Below are 24,527 nucleotides of genomic sequence, written 5' to 3' on the forward strand. Positions count from 1 at the left end.
GGTTCTTATTAGTCATCCATTTTATACACATCAGTGTATACATGTCAATCCCAATCTCCCAATTCATCCCATTCCCCCCCACCCCACCCGCTTTCCCCCCTTGGTGTCCACTCGTTTGTTCTCTACATCTGTGTCTCAATTTCTGCCCTGAAAACTGGTTCATCTGTACCATTTTTCTAGGTTCCACATATATGCATTAATATGCGAATTTGTTTTTCTCTTTCTGACTTAATTCACTCTGTATGACAGTCTCTAGATTCATCCACGTCTCTACAAATGACCCAATTTCATTCCTTTTTATGGCTGAGTAATACTCCATTGTATATATGTACCACATCTTCTTTATCCATTCGTCTGTTGATGGGCACTTAGGTTGCTTTCATGACCTTGCTATTGTAAATTGAGCTGCAATGAACACAGGGGTGCATGTGTCTTTTTAAAAATTTTTTAAATTTTATTTATTTTTTTATACAGCAGGTTCTTATTAGTCATCAATTTAATACACATCAGTGTATACATGTCAATCCCAATCTCCCAATTCATCACACCACCAGCCCCACCCCCTGCCACTTTCCCCCCTTGGTGTCCATACATTTGTTCTCTACATCTGTGTCTCAATTTCTGCCCTGCAAACTGGTTCACCTGTACCATTTTTCTAGGTTCTACATATATGCGTTAATATATGATATTTGTTTTTCTCTTTCTGACTTACTTCACTCTGTATGACAGTCTCTAGATCCATCCACATCTCAACAAATGACCCAATTTCATTCCTTTTTCTGGCTGAGTAATATTCCATTGTATGTATGTACCACATCTTCTTTATCCATTCATCTGTCGATGGGCATTTAGGTTGCTTCCGTGACCTGGCTATTGTAAATAATGCTGCAATGAACACTGGGGTGCAGGTGTCTTTTTTTTTTTTTTTCTTTTTGCGATATGCGGGCCTCTCACTGTTGTGGCCTCTCCCGTTGCGGAGCACAGGCTCCGGATGCGCAGGCCCAGCGGCCATGGCTCACGGGCCCAGCCGCTCCGCGGCATATGGGATCCTCCCAGACCGGGGCACGAACCCGTATCCCCTGCATCGGCAGGCGGACTCTCAACCACTGCGCCACCAGGGAGGCCCCAGGTGTCTTTCTGAATAATCGTTTTCTCTGGGTATATGCCCAGTAGTGGGATTGCTGGATCATATGGTAATTCTATTTTTAGTTTTTTTGTTTTTGTTTTTGTTTTTTGCATTATGCGGGCCTCTCACTGTTGTGGCCTCTCCTGTTGTGGAGCACAGGCCCAGCGGCCATGGCTCACGGGCCCAGCTGCTCCATAGCATGTGGGATCTTCCCGGACCGGGGCACGAACCCGTGTCCCCTGCATCAGCAGGCGGACTCTCAACCACTATGCCACCAGGGAAGCCCCTATTTTTAGTTTTTTAAGGAACCTCCATACTCTTCTCCATAGTGGCTTTATCAATTTACTTTCCCATCAACAGTGCAAGAGGGTTCCCTTCTCTCCACACCCTCTCCAGCATTTGTTGTTTGTAGATTTTTTGATGATACCCATTCTAACTGGTGAGAGGTGATACCTCATTGTAGTTTTGATTTGCATTTCTCTAATAATTAGTGATGTTGAGCAGCTTTTCATGTGCTTCTTGGCCATCTGTATGTCTTCTTTGGAGAAATGTCTGTTTAAGTCTTCTGCTCAGCTTTGGATTGGGTTGTTTGTTTTTTTAATATTGAGCTGCATGGGCTGTTTATATATTTTGGAGATTAATCCTTTATCCGTTGATTCGTTTGCAAATATTTTCTCCCATTCTGAGGGTTGTCTTTTCATCTTGTTTATGGTTTCCTTTGCTGTGCCAAAGCTTTGAAGTTTCATTAGGTCCCATTTGTTTATTTTTATTTCCATTACTCTAGGAAGTGGATCAAAAAAGATCTTGCTGTGATTTATGTCAAAGAGTGTTCTTCCTATGTTTTCCTCTAAGAGTTTTATAGTGTCCGGTCTTACATTTAGGACTCTAATCCATTTTGAGTTTATTTTTGTGTATGGTGTTAGGGAGTGTTCTAATTTCATTCTTTTACATGTAGCTGTCCAGTTTTCCCAGCACCACTTATTGAAGAGACTGTCTTTTCTCCATTGTATATCCTTGTCTCCTTTGTCATAGATTAGTTGACCATAGGTGTGTGGGTTTATCTCTGGGATTTCTATCCTGTTTCATTGACCTATATTTCTGTTTTTGTGCCAGTACCATATTGTCTTGATTACTGTAACTTTGTAGTATAGTCTGAAGTCAGGGAGTCTGAATCCTCCAGCTCCTTTTTTTCCCCTCAAGACTGCTTTGGCTATTCGGGGTCTTTTGTGTTTCCATACAAATTTTAAGATTTTTTGTTCTAGTTCTGTAAAAAATGCCATTGGTAATTTGATAGGGATTGCATTGAATCTGTAGATTGCTTTGGGTCATATACTCATTTTCACAATATTGATTCTTCCAATCCAAGAACATGGTATATATCTCCATCTTTTGGTATCATCTTTAATTTCTCTCATCAGTTCTTATAGTTTTATGCATACAGGTCCCTTGTCTCCCTAGGTAGGTTTATTCCTAGGTATTTGATTCTTTTTGTTGCAGTGGTAAATGGGAGTGTTTCCTTAATTTCTCTTTAAGATTTTTCATCATTAGTGTATAGGAATGCAAGAGATTTCTGTGTATTAATTTTGTATCCTGCTACTTTACCAAATTCATTAGCTCTAGTAGTTTTCTGGTAGCATCTTTAGGATTCTCTATGTATAGTGTCATGTCATCTGCAAACAGTGACAGCTTTACTTCTTTTCCGATTTGGATTCCTTTTTTTCTTTTCCAAGCCAGGACATGGAAGCCACCTAAACATCTATTGACAGATGAATGGATAAAGAAGGTGTGGCACATATATACAATGGAATATTACTCAGCCATAAAAAGAAATGAAATTGAGTTATTTGTAGTGAGGTGGATGGACCTAGAGTCTGTCATACAGAGTGAAGTAAGTCAGAAAAACAAGTACCATATGCTAACACATATATATGGAATCTAAAAAAAAAAAAAAGTTCTGATGAACCTAGAGGCAGGACAGGAATAAAGATGCAGATGTAGAGAATGGACTTGAGGACACGGGGAGGGGGAATGGTAAGCTGGGACGAAGTGAGAGAGTAACATTGACATATATACACTATCAAATGTAAAATAGATAGCTAGTGGGAAGCAGCTGCATAGTACAGGGAGATCAGCTCGGTGTTTTGGGACCACTTAGAGGGGTAGGATAAGGAGGGTGGGAGGGGGAGACACAAGAGGGAGGGAATACGGGGATATACGTATGCATATAGCTGATTCACTTTGTTATACAGTAGAAACTAACACAACATTGTAAAGCAATTATACTCCAATTAAGATGTTAAAAAAAACAAACACATGTGCCTGCGCACCTCCAGGAGAGTCTTCATTTATCCCCAGGAGTATGTGTATCCTAAAGAATGCTTGTGTAATTAATTTTATCCCCCTCCCAACTAGACATTATTCTTGCTTTATGCAGTCTTTGTTTGCTTAGTTTCCCCCACATGTTCACCAATTTCTTTGTTCATTCTTGTATTGGAAATCTGCTTGTAATTATCCTTTCTTCTTGAAGTATAGCCTTTAGAATTGCCTTTGGTGAGGATCTGTTGATAGTAAACAATTGGTTTTCTCAAAAGATCTTTATGTTTTTACACTAAATGTTAGTTTATAATTCTAGGTGAATTTTCTATCAGAACTTTGGCTGTATTATTTGGTTATCTTCTAGGTTCAGTTTTTGCTGTTGAGAAGGCAAGTTTCACTGTTATTCTTTTTAGGCAATTTTTTTCTGTTACATTTAGGACCTCCTCTTTGTCACTCTGCAGTTTCACTAAGTTGTCTATCCTGCTTATGATTTGTTGTGCTTCCTAAATTCAACGATTCCTAACTATGATCAAATCTAAGAAAACCTCAGCTATTATTTAATATTGCCCCTCTCATATCCTTTTATCTTTGGAACTCCAATTTTATATAGATTGTTTTTTTTCACTCTATCCCCCAAGTCTCAATATTTTATTTTCTGTGCATTTGTGTTATTTCTGCTGTATATGAGGCAGTGTATATTGGGTAAGTTTTAGTTTTTCTTTGGCTGTGTTCAATGTTCTGCTTATTTTTACTTTCAGTGACTTTTAAAAATTTTATTTATGTGAGTTGATTACTTTTCAAATATGCCTGGTCATATTTCAAAGACTTTTAGTCCTTGCTTGGCTTTTGGATACCTTCATTTTTCTAAATATTCTTAAGCATAATCATTTCGTATTCTGTATCCAATACTTCCAATATATGAAGTACTTGGTTTGTAATTGTCTCTTAGTATAGTGGCTTATTTCCCTGTGCTTTGTAATTTGGACTGTGAGTTCATATTTGGGTGGGCTTTATCTACCAGAATCCTCTGGGGCCCCAGTTAAGGATGCATTCCCCTCATAGGAGCATCTACGTTTGATTTTGCCAGACACCCCAGGGCACTACCAACTGAGGGCCACTTTAAGTTATTATCTTGGTTTGAGTTTCTTAAGCCTTGATGGTAGCGTAAGTCTGAAGTCTAATGACATGTTAGGGCACACTTGTGGTTTTAAAATTCTTGTGGAGGACTTTGTTTCCCACCAGGAGCTGAGGCAGTAACAGACAAACATACATACACACACACACACACACATATATATATATATATGTGTGTGTGTGTGTGTGTGTGTGTGTATATATATATATTCTTTAAATTTTTCTTTCCATTAGTTTATTAAAAGATATTGAATATAGTTCCCTGTGCTACACAGTAAACCCTTATCTATTTTTTTTTTTTTTTTTTTTTTTGCGGTATGCGGGCCTCTCACTGTTGTGGCCTCCCCCGTTGCGGAGCACAGGCTCCGGATGCGCAGGCCCAGCGGCCATGGCTCACGGGCCCAGCCGCTCCGCGGCATATGGGATCCCCCCAGACCGGGGCACGAACCCGCATCCCCTGCATCGGCAGGCGGACTCTCAACCACTGCGCCACCAGGGAGGCCCAACCCTTATCTATTTTATATATGGTAGTGTGCACTTGTTAATCCCATACTCCCAATTTATCCCTCCCCCACCATTTCCCTTACCATTTGTTTTCTGTTTGTGAATCTGTTGTTTTGTAAATAAGTTCACTTGTACTTTTTTTAGATTCCACATATGTGATATCATGAATTTGTCTTTCTCTGACTTACTTCATTGTATGATAATCTGTAGGTCCATCCATGTTGCTGCAAATGGAATTTCATTCTTTTTTATGGCTGAGTAATATTCTGTTTTATACATATACCACATTTTGTTTATCCATTCATATGTTGATGGACACTTAGGTGGCTCCCATGTCTTGGCTATTGTAAATAGTGCCGTTACGAACACTGGGGTGCATGTATTTTTTTGAATTAGATCTTTCGTCTTTTCTGGATATATGCCCAGGAGTGGGATTGCTGGATCATATGGTATCTATTTTTAGTTTTTTAAGGAACCGCCATACTGTTTTCCATATAGAGTTTGTTTTTTAGAGTATCTAATCATCCCTATTGCTGGAAGTAAAAGTTCAAATATTTTTGCTGTACACAAAAAGATGTACACAACTGGTTGCAAAACTCAGCTTAACCTGTTTCTTGATAGATGAAAAAGCATGGATATTAATGATTTGGTCATTCTATTGGTCTTTACTTGCAATCTGTATGATGATGTATATGAAGACGTTAACTTTTAAGGCCCTTGTTGGTAAAATAATTGAATGGTGAGTTTTGGTAAATAGTATAGAATGAAAAAGGGTACACAAATGACTAGACATGGCCACATCTGAATCTGGGAAAAGTTAGGAAGCTTGTATAGCTGAATGCCTCTTGATTGTTTTCAGTGTCTAGTGGGATGGAAAAAATGGTTAGTTTTTTAACAATGAGGTTTGAATAACTTGTCTTTAAAAAAATTGTAGTAAAGTGAAAAATGATTTAGAAAATAGTATTACTACAGATATGAGCAATGGCTTACCTGGGGGAAGACTGGTTAGTTGGTTCTACCTTGAATTATTTTTCTTCGTGGAAAAAAATGCCATGCCAAAGGATAAAAACATAGATAAGAGGTAATCAAGTTATTCATTGTTTGCCTTCATAATAAGGAAGTGGCTGAAATTAAAAGCTTTAGCTCTGTGTTCATGTGGAACAACCTTCCACATTGGTCAAGTGGAGAGAAGAGGGCAAGACACAGGAGTGTTCATAGTGTGCTGTCATTCCTATAAAAATACATAAGCTTGATTACGCAGAGAATCTCTGGAATGATCCCCAGAAACTGGAAATAGTGGTTTGCACCTCTAGGGAGAACGATTTCCTTTTCACTATCCTTTTGTAGGTTGTACCATGTGAATGTATTACTAATACACACGTTATATATTTTGTTGTTGTTGTTTTCTATTTTTATTTTGGCTGCATTGGGTCTTCGTTGCTGCACACGGGCTTTCTCCAGTTGCGGTGAGCAGGGGCTACTCTTCGTGCGGTGTGCGGGCTTCTCATTGCGGGGGCTTCTCTTGTTGCGGAGCACGGGCTCTAGGCGCCTGGGCTTCAGTAGTTGTGGCACACAGGCTCAGTAGTTGTGGCGCACGGGCTTAGTTGCTCTGTGGCATGTGGGATCTTCCCAGACCAGGGTTCGAACCCATGTATCCTGCATTGGCAGGCAGATTCTTAACCACTGTGCCACCAGGGAAGCCCCACAATATAGTTTTTAAAAGGAACTCACAATATTGTGTTTACAAGATTTTTCTTCTCAAGTATAAGCGTTCTCAAAAACTCTAAAGCTGTCCATTAAAAAAAAATGGTATAACTGCTGTGATTAAGAAATGGATAAAAATAGTTGGCTGTAAGGATGATGAGCTGTGAAAATTAGTATTATTATCAAAACATAAGTAAAAATAAACCCATCTTTTTTTTACTACTTAGGGACCTTTTGAGTATTTCCCTGAGACAGTAGGAGACTGACTGCTGTTTCAGAGACCTCTGAAGTCCGCTACCTTAAATAAACACTGACCTCTTAGCAAGAAGGTCCGCTTGTTAAAAATTCTACCAACAGCAACCTGAAAACGTTGTAATTTACCACTTCTTTCCAAGTATCTGGGCATTGTTCACTCATTGGGAAAGTCACAAGAACGGGGGAAAATGTTATCACTTGTGTTTGATTCTTAAAATATTTTAAACCTGAGAGAGGAAAAACTGGATGTTAAATCAGTGAGTAGTATCAGTCTCTTCCATTCAGCCCTGATTTCCAAAATGGAGAACAAGATTGAATAGCATTTAACTTATTCACTGGAAAGTTTTTGTTTTTTCCTTCATGCTGTGTCATTTAAAACATTGAGATAAAAGTACATTAAAGAATGGAATGTAAAATGTGCATGAATTCTGGAGCTGAGATGGGAGTGAGGAGGACCCTGATTTCGGGCTTATGTAAGCGGGTGGATGATGAAGCCCAGAGTTGAGGGTTGAGGCGTACGGAGCAGATAGAGCACTGTAACTGGAGTCATTCTCTTCCATCTCACCTGCCAAAAAAAGAAAAGCCTGGTTCTGTGCTGCCAGGAGCACCGCCCTGGCACTGGTCCTAACCGAACACGAGGAGCCTGCCTCAGTGTACACCTCTACTCCCCTTGCCTCCAGTCCTTTCCCTTCCACAACTCCTCATGACACAGGTAAACCTCAACTACTTTGCTAGTCTAGGAAGGGGAAAAAAAGACCTAGTGGGGAAGTGAGAATGATTTAATAATAATAAAATTGTCGGGGGAAAACCATTATTAATTTCATTTTTGACATGGCTGAGGTGCCTGTAAGATACCCAAGTAGAAATTTCTAACAGACACCTAGTAGAAAAATCTGGGTATATAGGTAAGAGATTTGGGGTCATTCTCTTACAGTCAACGAGGCCATGAGGGTAAATGAGGTCACAGGAGAGTGTCCTGCAGTGGATCTTGGCTGCACATTGGAATCAACTGGAGGACTTAAACAAACAAAACCACAGCACAAAACTGATGCCTGACCTTGCCTCCAGAGATTCTGGGGGTGTGGCCTTGAAATTTCTGAAAGTTCTCCAGGTGATTCTACCAAGTAGCCAAGTCAAGAACCCTTGGCTTTAGAGTTGGATGAAAACCCAGGCCTGATCCCTAGCCCAGAGAACACAAACATGTGAGGATTAAGCAGAGGAAGGAGCCTGTAAGGGAGAGTTGTGGCCCCTAAAAGAGAAAAACAGAGGTGTGTTTCAGAAGCCAAAGAAAGACCATTTAAGGAAGGAGGGGTGGAGAGTCACTGCAGGGAAGTTAGTAAACGTGTCCATTTACTACCATGCTGCCTAGACATTACTAGAACGCAGTAGAAAATGGCACCCCCCAAAGCTGTCTTAATTGAAAAATCCATGCAAGTGATGCATTCTCTTCTTTAATGTATTTTAATTTTAATATAAAGGTAATATTTAAAATGACTTAACCACAGAGGAAAAATGAAATAAAAACTCCAAATCTTATGAGCCACCTCAAGAGATTATCTCCATCTTCTGGATTCTTACACTTTAATTGCAAACAAATTGCAGCTGCTTACAGCCCTGACTTACCTGTTCATACTGATTACTTGCTGTAGAAAATTCCACATTTTTGCAATTATCAATAATTTTAAATTAAGAAATAAGGCATAAATCCCCTGGTTAGGTGAGCAGGTTCTAGTGGGAACAGGTCAACAAGTTTTCTCTACTACTTATCTGTGAAGAAGTTTAGTTTCAAAGTGTTATACGTGCAGTTATTTCTTAATGCTCTCGTGATGAAAACTAGTTTTCTTATTTAAGCATTATTGACATTAACAAGGCTTCCACATAAGTAATTATTGCACTCGTAGGTTTTCAAAAGTTTGTTGGATAAACTAATACTTATATTGATTTATATGAGTTATAACAGTCAACTCCTCCCATGTCAGGAAAAAAAAAATCCATTCATTTTGCTAAATCAGGAAAAGATAAGGAGAAGTACACACACCACCTACAACCCCAAGAGTAATGCTGCTTTATCTAGTCTCAGGGAAAGTATTCTGAAGTTAGGCAGTTTGGTATCAGGTCTTAGTCACACCACCCAGCTGGGGCTTTTTTAGCTGGAGGTACCTTTGGGATGACAGGGGCAGGAGGCAGAAAGGAAGAGGAGGGAGGGGTCAAGCCCCCTTGGCAGTCTGCTGCATCCGGAGCAGCTCACTTTTGTTTAATATAATGGACTCCATTATATTGATTTCACATGAAAATAGGATTCTTTGCTTAAAAAAAGTTTGAAAACCACTGGATTAGACTCTAAAGTCTGGAAAGACTTTCAAATTGCATATATTTAAATCACAATATCTTTGACATCAGTTAACTACGTTTCCAATATGTTTTTGGCAATCTAAAGTCTGAGAAGATTAAAAAAAACCCACAACTAATTTCCTCAAAGATTGAAATGGAAATATAAATAGGTGATGTCTCAAAACTGCAAATTCAGGATACAAGCTGTACTGAAGAGAAAATAAAGGAAAGGAGTTGAAATAAAACAGATGACACCTCTTTTTCAAATGTCACATTTAATGTTTTCACCACTGTACTTCAAATCTACATTGTACAAAGTGACCAGTAAGTGTGCCACGGTAATTGACCAACCTCTGAGATTGTACCTTTCACACCAGTGTCTTCTTGGGCTCTTTTGATACTAAACACGTTTCTCATTCAAGTGAATTGAAATGCTTCAGTTGGGTTGATTCTCAGGAGCCTCATAAAAAAAAAACAAAGATATTGCACCATCTTTGTTTAGTAATTCAATGTTTGTTTCTTTCACAGCAAATAATTACTTCATTGAAGTTAAAACTTCCAAACATAACTTATTAATAGTCTTCAAATTCAGCTCAGATCACTCAAGATGAAAATACTCTGCTAAATACAGATAACTTACAATAACTTTAACAGTTAATTGTCCATAACACACACCAAGGTTTTTCCTAGACCAATTTTAAGACGATCCATTAGTATTCCTTGTACAGGTGAAAAACGATCTTCAATTTTCTTGTCTTTTTATTTTTAATATAAAAGTTGGAAGGGACATTCAAGTTTCAAGTCTCCACATTGAACTTAAAAAAAAAAATAGTCATCATCAGCATGTGGAGGTAAACAAGCCAAGTTGTATAACTCCAGGAGGTAGAGGCCTTCAATTTGTATTCATATATACATATGCACAGAAGAATTCAGTGTTCCAACAGAAAAAAGAATTTGTCAAAAAGTAATAAGTTATTTACTACTGTGACATTTCAAGACTCCCACAGCTTTGCCTAAGGACACAAACACATTTGACATAATTCCCTATGTGCCTTTTTTTTTGTGGCTTAAATTTTTTTTTAATTTGTTTTTGTCTTTTATTTATTTATTTTTACTGTCCAGTGCAGGAAAAGTCTCACAAAATTTCACAGACCTAAAATGTGCAAGCTAGTTCTCTCTCTATACAGCAATGTTGGGATTCTTTTGAAATTAGCCCAGAAATGAATTATTTACACACATGAAAGATGCATGCTTGGGGGTTCTTTTATGTAAGAAAGAGCAGAAAAACTTCTAATAAAAATAGATTAAATATATATATATATATTTATACTGGGTAAGGAAAACAAAAGTTTAGTCTCTCCTAGTCACAAATTCATTCTCTCTACCAACAACATTGGATTTTAGACAGCACACATCACCGTCACGGCTCTAATGAGAAGCTAATTATAGGGCTTGATCATTAGGTGGCATGCCCCTCCCCCCTCCCCCCTCCCGAGGTGCAGCCACGATCAGCTCACGTGGCTCCATGATTGGTCGCAGGCAAGGTTTCCAGATTCTTTCATTTTAGAGAACCCCAAATTTTCAGGAATGGCTCAAATATCAAAATGTATGACTGTCCTTTGTGTGTGTATGTGTGTGTGTGTGTGTGTGTGTGAACAATCTCACTTCATTTTAAAAAAGAAAAAACAAAAAACACAAAACCCCAAACTCCCAAATTTGGTTCAATTATCTTTTGTTCTGAGGTGAGCCATAACAGCTGCACTAAATTCATAAAACATGTGCAACTCTGGGTAAAATATTTTTCTTCTAAAAGCACAACCACTTTACAAGATTAAAAGTCTAGTAACATTTCTAAATATTATTCATATCATACAAGTAGTGGTTGTTAATTTAAAACTTCATTAGTAAAATTACAGTACAAGCATGATTAACCTCCAGAATTGCAAATCCCAGACTCCAGTGGAAAGCTACATTACATCTTCAGTAGTACGTTATCTTCCACCGTCACTCCCACACCAGAGGAGATGGGGGCATCTCAGATGGCTGAGCAACAGTGGAACTGGAAGAGAACAGAGACACGGTGAACCAGTTGTAGCACCGCAAAAGGCAACAGGGCAATTCACTGCTGCCTGTTTTCCCCCTTCCTTTAAAAAAAAAATTGTAAAGTCCATTCCTGGATTTTTATTTGTTTCTTTTCACTTCTCTAAAGGTGCATTTGTTCCAAATTGTCCATGTAAGGATCTGTATCTATAGTGAGGCGATATGGTACAGTAGCTAATGAGTGGGCTTGAAAGCAACACATCATTTACTAGTTGTATGATACCGAGCAAATGCCTTCATCTTTCCTCTCCTGGAAAGGGATGTTATCCACCTCATAGGATATTGTGATGAATAAATGAGATAATGTATGTTTTTCACAGTGCCTACTTCATAATATTAATGGTAGCTATTATAAATAACCTTAAAGGATACAGAATTATCCATTTAAAAGTAGCTTCTCAAAATAAGGTGATTTTAAGTGGGAACCTATTTTGAATGAGCCTCAAAAGCATTCTTTTATCAAGTTTTAATTGATAATCATTTAGCACTTGTTATCCACAGATCTGTTTTATCAGTTATTTCACATGTCTGTCTAATGTTGCCAAGATTATAGACTTGAGGGGGTTGTGTGTCACTTTGCTTCCTGGGGGCCCAGGATAATGAATAACTTGCACCTGAAAGGTATTAAAACACCTAATTGACTCTTAGGGAAAAATATTAAAACAAAGTAATTTTAAACCACAGGGAAGTAAAAAGGCAACTTAATTCCTTCTTTCTACAGAAAAATACATGGAAGGAATGAAAGTCACCTGATTTTAAAAATTATAAACAAAAATTCTTGACCTTGGTTCAATAAATTCAATCAGCTTCAACACTATATCAAGGCCAATTAAAAGGGAAGGGAAGGGAAAGACAAGCAAGGAGGAGAGGGAAAAAGGAAAGGGAGGGAGGCAGGAAGAGTGTGGCCTCTCAGATCAAAGCCTCCCTTCGTGCTGCTCTGTGATACCTGAGCCAGACCCTGTTCAACTTTTTCCTTCGCCACGGGCCCAGTGATACTCTTTGCCAACAGAGGGCGCTGAAAGGGCATTGCAAGGTCTTTTTTTTTTTTTTTGCTGTGGAAGGCCCAGCTTTGGTCTACCCAAACTTTCTGGCAAGTTTCTCTCCACCTAGCAGGCTCTTTGATGGATCAGCTCTGCTCACCCCTTTTGTAAAGTTTCTTCACCATCATGCTGTGTTCCTGTGGCTCCTCTCCAAAAAGGTCCAAATCTTACTAGCCTTGGGTAGAGGGGCTTCCTCTAAGTTCTCAACTTCTCCCTTGTTCACTCTCCCTCAGTCCAGAGGGAGTACTTGCTTTCCGCATTTGCTACTTTGGACTCTTCAGAATCCTCTTGCATGCCTTTTAGTAGTTAACCATCTTTTCCTAGTTAATGCTTGTTATTAAATTTTCCCTGTTCATATTACTGGGTGTGGTTTCTTTCTGCTGACTGGACCTTGATTGATACAAGGAGTTAGGGAAAAAGAGATGGAGGAGGTAAGGACAAAGAGAGATCAAGAGAATGACGCTTTCTAGATTCTGAAGGAGGTTTATAGCTCTATAACCAGTAAGACTATTGGTTTCTCTTTAAACAGGATACACCAGCAGTCCACCTATAAAATAGAATTTTCTTGCTTGCGGTTATTATTATGGTGGTGGGGATGGCAGTGGGAACTGAGACGACCATGTGCAACTCCAGGACAGTGGCTGCCACGCTGCTGGCAGAGGAAGATCCCCATGTACTTGACCAGGCAGCTTAATGGGCATCTGGGGAACTGCCAAGGCAGCCACAGCGAACTGGAGCTAGTGTAAGAACAAATGCTTACATTTTTAACATGCTTTTGACTAAGTCAGAACTCACAACAGAAACTTTCTGTTGGACCTTTTATCTATGTTATCTAATCTAAATAAAACCAGAAATATGCTGAATGACAAACTCACAATGGCATCCTTTTAATTCTAACAAGAAAGTCAGAATTACATCCATATAGTTACCTAATAAAGCTCTTAAAAGCAGCAGACTGAGGGTTGATGCAGAGAGGCACTCTGTTTCCTTTCTGCTGTTCCAAAATGAACTGATGAATAATTTCTGTGGAGAAAACAAATATCATACAACCCACGCCAAGTTGCAGGCCTGGGAGCAGTGGATTTTCAGGTTAACTCTAGTCAGCATCTGAACGGCATTTCCTAGTGGTTTAGTTAAACACACACGTCATCTATCAGGCAGAATCCAGTGGAACTTTTCTGAAACCAAAATGACAGGTGCTGCTAAACATAGGCAAAACCCTGCACAGTGCCATTACGGGGGTTGGAAACCCCATGAGTGGGAGGTGTAAAATGGTCTATAAATTTGAGAGTGACTCCACTGGGTTGGCGTTATAAATGAACTCTTCTAAATTGCTGGTAATTATTGCCTTTTTGAAAATCACTTAAAAAAACCTCAGTTGGTATTTCGGTACATAGGTTCAGGCTGGTCACTTTGGGGACTACTCTCTTCTAAAATGTCCTAGAGCAGACACTTAAAACCACTCAGAATTCTGGCTGTCTTTACCCACCCCCCAAATAGGACATCGTGTCAAGAAATTTTATGAGCAGACTATTAGAAATCCCCTTCTTGTCATCATCCAAGGAATGATTCCCTCAGTGGATGTTTATCCTTTTAAAAACTTTGCATGTTATATAAAGTCCAATATGTATCATTCCATGAAATCACACTGAGTGAATACATATTAAATATACTGAGTCACTCTAAGTAAGTCAGCTTTGAAAACAAGAACAAAATGTTCATTCCTCTGCCGGACCTTCCCCTGGATATAGAATCAGTGTTTTTATAACACACACAGCTTTCTTGGCATATGTGCTCCGGACAAACAGCTGTATGCAAGTTTGTAAAACAAACATATAAAGGAGCTTTGATCTCCATCCAGAGCTCAGCTTTCCACAGCCACATAACAGAAAATGTTACCAGTCACCCCACCTGGCGGAAGGCCAAAAAAGCAAACTCACCTTTAACCTGTCGGACAGAACTGAGGTTCTTCTCAAAAGTGTCATCAAACTTGGGATTGGTGATGGGCTCAAAGTCACTGGTATAAACTCTTCCAGTAGAGGTGGAAAAGCAACATTTACACATACACGTGTGATATCGTAGTCGCCCTTCATCTAGGTAGGGGTGGGCTAAGGCATCCTTAGCGGATATTCTTTTGGACTGAAATCAAATTTAGAGACCAGCACATCAACACTGCAGATAAACATGACTGTCCACACAGGATCTTTCACGAGCCACAGTGACTGCTTTACACAGCTTATACTTAATTTATGGAACATCCTGTGTAAAGGGATAATTGCGGACGGTGAGGGTAAGAGAGTAATTGAATTTGGAGGTGGGTAACGTAGCAGTAGAGGGAGTATATGACATAAGACAACAAACTACTGTGATAAACCACCATACGCCACCAGAAAGCACTTAGAAATGAGCCTGCTAAGATCCTGAAAAGTTCCTACCTTGAAATAGATATATGCAGGGTCAAAAATGACAAATATCATGACATTCAAATATGTAATGCTTTGGAAGGGGTATATTTACATTTAAAATAACAGTTATATTTTCTAAATATGTCTCAGCATTTAGAAGAGATGTGATCATGGTGGCAATTTTACAAAGCTCCTTGAAACTTTTATCCTATTGGATACCAAATCAAGTTGGGCAAAAGCTTATCTGAAAGCGGCTGGAGTTAGGCATCAGCTAATGAATGGCCTGTATGCCATGTTTTGATATCCAGCCCAGTGTGATTATCAGCAGCCTGGGGTTTTCTGGCTCTTCAGATTAGAACATTTAATATACTAGTTTCAGGTTACATAAACCATAAACTTTTAAACTCATTTCTCCATGAAAAAAAGAAAAAAGCTGTCCCTCCTTTTAGCTCAGTGGGTATGTAAGTACTACTGAGAGAAGGTGGATTTTAAAGGATTTAAGGATGACTCAATAGTAGAGAGTAGAACACAAACTGACACTTTGCCCTGCTTATAATATGATCCAGCACTTGACATAACACAACTAAAAAAAAGAAAACCATCTGCACTCAAACCAAAAATAACTGGATCACCGCAACTGGTTCTGGTCCCCCAAATAATAAAATGTTAAATATTTCCCATAAACCTGGATTCCCTAAAAACACTTTATCTCTGATGTTTTGCTATGCTAATGTTAAAAGGCATGTCATGACATTTTGGGATATGATAATAACAAGAGAAAGCTGCTGTTTCTCCACCATGGAGAGATGAATGTAAGCTTCACAATCCTGGTTTTGTTCCTTTTGCTCCTTGTCGTGTTTTGTATTTGGTGACGCAGCCCTTCTGAAGTCTGACTCCCTAGCACGCTTAGCAACTAAACTTTTCCTTTTCTTCCTAAATGAGTCCAACTATTCCCAGAGGTTCCACCGGGATCAAGGTCTACTGTCAGAGCCAAAAGAAACAGGACAGTCCACCTTGCCTGGGTCTGGGCCCCTCTCAGTCCTCAGCATCTCTGGCCAGTCTCATGCGTGGGATTGAGCTCTTTGGCTTTTGCCCACTAAATCTGGTTAGTGGCCAAGTGTATTTCTGTTTCTGACTGAGCATGGCTGATTGTGTCCAAATTGGTGGCAGCAGTGATGGAATCTGGGTTTTAATTTTATCATATGACCATTAAAGTCACTTCTGTCAGGTGGCAGATGTCAGAAATTGGGTCCCTGTCAGCTGCCACCAGCAGATGGAATCTGGTTTCACTGTTTGTTAGTCTTTTTTGTTTGGGAATTCTGGTATTTCCTGAAATTTCAGATCCAGAGCTGAAGAGATTTTGGTGTTTTCCTAACTATGGATGGCACGCTCTGTTTGTATGTTCCTTGTGCACCAATATGGGGTCCTCTAAAGTGTCTTACTTAAGAGAAGCCTTTGAACAAAAAGTAAATCAAATCCCTAGCATGCAATGATCAACTTTCATTTCTCTAAACAAATTAAGGTCTTTTTGGGACTTCTGAAACAAGGCTAAAGAAAGGAGACTCATTTTTTAAGGGGTATGAACACTGAAAAGAAAAACTGTCCTGTTAAATTGAGGAAAAAAAAATCACAAACTTTCTCAGATTTAATAGTGATGTTCTTCTGAAGGAATTGATGGTGCATAATTATGTCCTCTATGTCTTAATTACATCTCGTTTAAGTAATCAACATTTGTAATAGATACGGACACTTCACTTGTTTATATCCTAGATTTTGTTACTTTATCAAAATTGGCTCTTCTAGTTTTGAGTAAGTGATAAAATTTTCCATTTTACAAATATAAATGGATGTACTTCGTATACTTCTGAGGGGAGTTAATACATCATATTATGAGATCTCTTAAAATCCAATGGAGCAAACTCCTATTGCAACTGGCTTTTAGAAACAGTATCAACACATTAAAGACATAAAAAAGAAATGGAAAGATTTAAAAACATTATTCTTCCTTATGAATAAAATATTTTGGCTCTTTAGAAATTTTTGCTTGCTCAAGTTATAACTCAAAGATTAAAAAAAGCTTTAATTGAGAGTTAAAATAATACTATTACTTGATTACTAGATTACAAAGTAGGCAAAATATTTCTCTTAATTAACTTAGAAGTTTTAATATCCGGTATATAACTGTATAAGATAATTGTATACAAGATGACTCTTTGGACAAATCAGTCTGAGTTAATAGTTATAAAAATTTAAAAACACCTGTACAAATAATGCTAATACAATATTCTCATTTATATAAGTTTTAGGTTTGTTTTCTCATAAAAAGCCTAATCATTTTGAATTTGATTTTTTTTCCTACTGGTTTTGCTGGTCAGATAAACTAATATTACTTTGTCTAAGATTATGGAATTGCAAATTATGTGTTAAACTAAATGAGATGAATCATAATAGGTAATGTGTTTCTAAAAAGAAATTAGTTTTTTGTATGCTACGAATCATAAAGACTTAATGAGTCAACTAAAATTTCAATCTCCTAATTCTTAGTTAACATTAAGACCTTACTAACATTAATTTGAGTTAATAAATGGTCTTTGGATATATGGACAACATAATTTTAATATACCTAGGCTCTTCATTAATACAGTATCGAGTAGCCATCAATATACAGTTAAAAAAGATGTGCAAATACCTTTGGGTTAAAGTACATATGTATTCTTTTAAAGAATGTAAAAGAATGGGTGATGATAGGAAGATGTGTATGCAAGATAACAGTGTTTTTTTGTTTGTCAAGAGAAAAAAGTAAATAATTGTCTAAATTCCTAATAATTATTGCTGTGCTTTAAAAATATTGCTTGTAACTGTTTACTGCCTTTAGATAAATTAAGGTCTCTGGAGATTTGTTTAATGTCATCACTATTTTGAGGTAATAAAACCCTCATTTCTTTCTTCTTAATGTATCACTAACCCTCAAATTTAACAGGTTAAAACCAGAATGAAACATTCTTTAAAAATGGTATCTATTTCTAAATGAACCCTCAGAACTAGAAAAAGAATCCTTAATATCAATCATAAACTAATCAGTAAGCATATGTCAGAAAAAATTCCAGATAAATCATATCTCCTTCTTATTGATAAAGCATATCTCTTTCTTATAGATAAATCTAATTTGTAACTATGACCACACCAAAGGTTTCATTTAATTAGGTGTGACATCCCACTGTTAAGGAATAAGGACTACATTTCACATGTAGAACTGATGTCTAAAAGGCCTCCCAGGAAATATGCATGGTATCCGCTGTACAGTTCAGTAAATTCCAGCCTTAGAGTTCCAGCCATGAGCTCCTGGCAGGTCAGGATCATAAATAAACATGGGATCTCAGAGAAAGAGGATACCCAACAGCTGTAAGTACTGCGGGAAAAACCTGGTACAGGTGAATTACATAGTTCCTCGTTCTTAATCTAAGTAGAACTAATAAAGAAAATAACATATTTCTGACACAGAAAAGTAAATTTAACCTCAGGGCCTTTAGAAAATCCTCAATGGGCACACAGAAATTACCTGTGAAACCTTAAGTTATTGTGCCTCTAGTTTTGTTAACCATACAAAAGGTCTTTATGTATTAATCAACATCTCCTGTTAGCTACGCAGATAAACTTGCAAAATAAAATATCAAACTGATGACACTAAACCACTAGCTCATTCAGCAAATTACGTGGCTGAAACTGTCTTTAATGGCAGGAACTTGACCACAAGGGACTATGGGAACAAGAACTGCCACTCTGTCTTGCTTCCCGTATCACTAAGTACCTCACATGCCAAAGTAAACAAACAAAAGGAAAACAAAAACACCAACCAAACAAAAAATCCACTTTGCACCCTGAGATGTAATAAAAATAACTTGATCACTCTGATTGGTTCTGGTCCCCCAAATAGAACCCTGTTTCCCACAAACCTGGACTTCCTAACAAAACATTTTTATCCCTAATCTTTGTTATGCTGACATCTGAAGATAGTTCTGACCTCTGTGGATTTAATAATCATGTGAGAAAGTTGCTGTTTTCTCATCATGAACAAACCAATGTAAACTTAACTGGTAATTTTGTGGGTATTTTCCCCCTTTAAATACCTGTTGTATTTTGTATTTGGTGACTTCCATTTACTCTCAGCAAGTAAAATTTTCTTGCCTAAATGCTTCTGTTTTTTAGTCTTCTTTGACAACAGTTATTGGCATGGATGTGAATAATGAATATTCTTTGGACAAATGAATAAATGAAGAGCTGAACTTTGCCCCAGAAGAGTCAAATCTAGAAATGGCATTTGGAAAAGCCACCATTTTAACAACCCAGAGTAAATACTTCCTTACGCAATACAATGGGCAGATTTTTTTCAAATAATATTAAAAAAAATTTTTTTTCCTAATTCAAATTGGTGTCAAACTCCTTTTACAAATACTGAGATAAATAAGGATGGTACCGTTCCTTATCTCTCTTCACCTAGACTCTTATGTGTTAATACTCAAACTTCTGTGTGATGGGTGAGCATGATACACATGGAACTGGGGGCTGAAGTTTATCTTTTAAAAAGTCATTATTCATTAAAAAAAAAGTCATTATTTACATTGCCCATCTATTCAAAGCCAGGATGTTTTTCTTAGAACACATATTTTTAATTCATTAAAAAGATATAAAAACAAACACTACTTACTGGATCAAAGACCAACATCCTGCAAAGGAGATGAACAGCTTCATGTGTAGCCTGGCTAGACAGGGTATAAAGTACAGGAAGAGATGGCTGTGAAAAAATAAAGAATTCAAATATGCAAGTGAGTCTTTGTGTAAGTAGATGTGGAATACAGCCAATTTATGACAAGGTAAGTACGCAGCTCAAAAGGTGTGTGCACATGAGTCTCAACTCAAAGGAAATGAGTATTCCCCTCATTAACCAGTCTTCAAAAGCAACAACTGTCACTGACTTGCAGTGGCATAGTTTATATTGCATGATTACCCATTGTAGGTCAGAGCACAGAAGAGCCTATGAAAAATGAAAGCTAATCCTGAAAATATGGAGCTCCTGTTAGCCTTATATCATACACGCTTTGGCAAGAAGGGAAGACCAAAGACGCCCAAGGACGGGAGAAAAGAAGATTTAAAACCTTGGCTACATGCAAGTAAACTGTGCAAAGTAGGCATGAACTATGTCTTACGGCAACATTACCTTGCTAAAACACTAAAGGAGCCTTAGGACACTCGGGAATTTACAGAATCTTCTAAGAAAGGATGACACCACTTTAGCACTGATTACTCACTCAATAACTGTCTTTTTTAAGTGGCAGGCATATCCACATGCCTATATCTAACCCTCTTGCACGGAGGCAGGGAGATGACTCTAATGACCTGAGACGCCACAGAGCTTATAAAGCTTTTATTTCGCTGCTTGGAGAGTCAGGGGATGAGCAGGTGAATGGCATCACTGCACTGTCTCTCACGCAAGTAACACTAAAAGGTCTCCTTATATCTCAATCACGGGCCTAGAATCCTACTATGATAACCACTAACATCAAGTATTTTACATATCTGCTTCCTTCCCTCAGTTAAGCTGTAGAGGAAAATTCTACAACAACAACAAGACACCTCAGAATCATCAGGAGGTAATTATTCACCATACAGATGTTTTCTTCAGGATCAAGAGTAACAGGAGATGAGATGGGGGTTCTAGTTTACTAACTAATTAGATAAATCAACATCCTGAATCTCAGTATCCTTAAGTATAAAATGAGGAGGTTGGACCAAATGATCACTGAAGTTTACTTTAGTTCTAAAATTGCATGACACTTGATAGGATTACTATAGGTAAAAAGCATTATGTGCACAGAACCCATATATAGTTGGCATTTAAATATTTGTAGATGGGAATTCCCTGGCAGTCCAGTGGTTAGGATTCTGCACTTCCACTGCAGGGGGCACGGGTTTGATCCCTGGCTGGGGAATTAAGATCCTGCATGCTGTGGGGTGCGACCAAAAAAAAAAAAAAAACCCCCCAAACCCATATATATATATATATATATATAATTGTAGACCAATTTACTACTCCTTGATGCATTTACATGTTTTCCTGCTCAAAATATATAAATCTATGGCAGCTCTGAAATTATCTGTATTAGTCAAGATAAAGGAGGGGGGATTGTGGAGAGCGTGGGAAGAGGTTTTAACTTACAATTTACATATATTTTCCGTAAGAACTTTTTTATTGTGTAAAATGAAGTAATTTGATATTCTTAAAAGATTCCGATTCTTGGTTTGGCTGTGAATAGCTGTGCTTTTTTTCACTGGCTTGTGCAGGATGGCAGCCAAATTCCAGTCAGTTTTTACTGACCAAAATGTCTCTCCATAAGCAATTCTTTTCTTTCCACTCTCAAAGTGAATCTACCCCTCATCCCATTTTTGTGGTGCAGGCAGGTTATAGGGAAGGGAACACTGGAATGAGTACTAGAAGACGCGGCTTCAAATTCTAACTCTGCCACCACTAGACTCAGATAAGTCACTTGAACCTTGGCTTTCTCATCCATTAGACTGCACAAGTACAGACCTGTTTACCTACCACCACCACTGCTGATCATCTAACATCCACCAAGTGCCAGACCCTGAGCTAGGTGCTGGGACAACAAAGATGAATAACACCTCTCTGTGGCCAAGGAAAACATATAAACAAACAGTTCCAGAGGCCATTGAATAGAGGATATAAGACAAATTAGAAGGCAAAACTTACGACTCAAGGACAACTGGGTATGGGATGGGGAGCTTGTGAAAATCAAGAGTGGATGTTTAAGGCTACCTGAAATTTTTAAAATCCACCCCCCGATATTATCTTTCTTTACAGAAGTATACCCCAACAAATACACTAAAAATAAGCCTGTTTCATTTCAGCCTAAACAGTCATCTGATATGCTTTCTCCTTTCCTGTGTTTATATTATATATGCAAGTTAAAAAGAGGGACAGAGAGGGCTTCCCTGGTGGCGCAGTGGTTGAGAATCCGCCTGCCGATGCAGGGGACACGGGTTCGTGCCCCGGTCTGGGAGGATCCCACATGCCGCGGAGCGGCTGGGCCCGTGAGCCATGGCCGCTGAGCCTGCGCGTCCGGAGCCTGTGCTCCGCGACGGGAGAGGCCACAACAGTGAGAGGCCCGCGTACCAGAAAAAAAAAAAAAAAAAAAAAAAAAAAAAAGAGGGACAGAGAAAAAGAGTCAGTTCAGTCATGCCGGTACCTCTCTAGAATGACACCTATTAATAATTTAGCATTGGCTCCACAGGAAAGATGCAATACTAGAAATGCTGCATTTCTAATTCCATTTTCTTCCCCTCTAATTTACCAGCCATTATGCCTGGGCAAGAGGCCCTAGATGGTATATGCCACAGTCATCATGAGGCAACTGCAGAGCGTGGTCACCCCGGCAGCATGGGCCAGGCTGCACAGGGCCTGTTAGATATTCCTGACAGTCTTCACCCAGCAGCAGAGAAGCTGAGCTCCTCAGTCAGCAGCGCTGAGTTGCACCATGCGCAGTGCACTCTAGTAAGCATTTTTGGGGTTATACAAAAGAAACCCCCAATTGAAACATAAGAAGTTTGAATTGAATGAACTCTCTACCGTACTCTGAGTCTCTTAACTGTAAGATAAGGTCCCTGTCAGGGGACAGGACCATTTTCACCTCAGTGAAAATATTTTACCTATTTCTGACACAATTAGCTGAGAACAATCTGAGGAATGATGAAGATCTAAACCTTTTAAGAGATGAACGAAGGGACTAAGGGCTGATAAGAGACTTTTCAATCCTACCAAAACGGCAGTGCCTCAACAAGTATCTGCCTTAATAGATCCCTGGGCCATGGCAGCTAAGATTTTGAGTTGTGGAAAAGAGACAATAAATTAAAAATGCCATATAGTGTTCTTGTCTGCCCCCCGTTTCCTGACTTTAAGGGAACCACTCCCTTTTTCACTCTCAAATCAAGTGGTTTGGCTGGGCTTGATTTCAATCTCTGAACTCCAAGGATGGGCATCTGACCCAGGCCTGGCCAATCATATGGTATATTCCCCTGAGCACCACGACTGGTTCCCGGATGGGCACACAGTTAATACAGGTCAGGAACATACAATGGAATGGATAAGCTAACACGCACCTCCAATCCTTTTATCCCTATCTACCTTTATTAACTGGGATAGAAAAGACCCATTTTTTTTTTAGCTTCTCTTGCCATCTCAGAGGCCACACATCACATAGTTCTGGACAATGACATACAAGCAAAGGTTTGCTAGGCAGGCTTCTGGGAAAACTTCTGCTTTCCTGATAAAAGGAACAAATAGTGCTAGTGCTCCCTCTTTCCTCCATTGTTTTCCTTTGAATATGGATATGATTTCTGGACAAGCTACAGTCATTTTGTGACCATGAGGTAATAGGCAAGAGACTATGAAGTCAATATTCTAAAGATGGCAGAGCAGAGAGAAAGAAAAAAACCAAATCCTCTATGACATAACTGAGCTGCTATGCCATCACCAGACTGCCTACCTCTGGGACTTCATGATATGAGGAAAAAAATAAACTTCTATTTCTTTAAACCACTGTAAGCAAGGTTTTCTATTACTCATAACCAAATACATTCCTAATGGATCAGAGACCTTCCAAATATTTTTATGGATCTCTTTGGGAAAGCTCTTTCCTGAGGATTGATATGCTAATAGAACGCAGGGCTGGACTACTGGTTCCATTTTTGCAAACACACGGGGGAAAGTCTGTCTGAAAATGAAGCCACCACATAGGAAAACAGAAGAGAGTCAGATTCCTGGCATGAAATATCACTTGACTACCTGAATCCAGCAGAGCCTGAAGTCAGTGGTAGCTCACAACTTTTCAGTTATATGAGCCACTAAGTTCCCTTTTTTGCTTAAGTCAGTTTGAACTGTCTCAGTGGAAAGAGTCCTGACTGATGCCACATGCAAGTATGTATATTAATCAACCAACACAAGTATATTAATTTGAGGCAGTAATCTGTGACTTTAAGAAGATAGCCAATAAGGTTCTCCTGCGTATGTATATGTTTAAAAAAGTCCCAACAAGTAATAGTACATATTTCTTCTGTTTGTACAAATTATGTAAATAAATGCATAGAAAAATATGTCTGCAAAGATACTCTAAAATTAATCCAGAGGAGACTAGGATGGCGTGGGGGTTGCTATGGATGACTAACTCTCTGTAAAATTTTTATTTTACATGTACTCACGTATTACTTGCATATATACCACAAAATTTTTAAAAATTGCTTTGAAGGTATATGTGCCAGGTATTGATAAATTAGTTTAATATTCCTGATACTGGCCAGTAAACTGAACATAACAGATCTTGTTAGTTCTTTCTATTTATATAGAACCTTCCTCTAGGTTAAGACTTACTGTGCTCTTCTAAGGGAGTTAGGGCCCAAATGATTCTATACTTCTAAACTAAATGCAACAGAAGGACATAACCAGCAGGCGGCTATTTAAAATACCAGCACCTACATCTCTAGTAGTAAATCTACATTTACTAGTTCGGGCTGGTTTTAGAAGATAACACACTTTACCCAGTG

At 38.5% G+C, this 24,527-nt stretch overlaps 1 protein-coding gene across 1 annotated transcript in view; it reads right to left on the reverse strand.

Moving 5' to 3' along the window:
• Nucleotides 1–11,249: 11,249 nt before the first annotated feature.
• The window catches only part of NLK (nemo like kinase), a 146,288-nt gene continuing 133,010 nt past the window's right edge, over nucleotides 11,250–24,527 (reverse strand). Inside the window, exons 8-11 of the mRNA XM_082603528.1 lie at nucleotides 19,621–19,707; nucleotides 14,451–14,649; nucleotides 13,440–13,533; nucleotides 11,250–11,429 (exon numbers count right to left, since the gene is read on the reverse strand). Coding sequence (XP_082459654.1) covers nucleotides 11,375–11,429; nucleotides 13,440–13,533; nucleotides 14,451–14,649; nucleotides 19,621–19,707 — 435 coding nt within the window. The 3' untranslated portion in view covers nucleotides 11,250–11,374. The remainder of the gene's footprint in view (nucleotides 11,430–13,439; nucleotides 13,534–14,450; nucleotides 14,650–19,620; nucleotides 19,708–24,527) is intronic.

The sequence above is a fragment of the Mesoplodon mirus genome (genome assembly GCF_964341445.2).
Source record: "Mesoplodon mirus genome assembly, chromosome: 18".
In the NCBI taxonomy this organism is placed as follows: Eukaryota; Metazoa; Chordata; class Mammalia; order Artiodactyla; family Ziphiidae; genus Mesoplodon; species Mesoplodon mirus.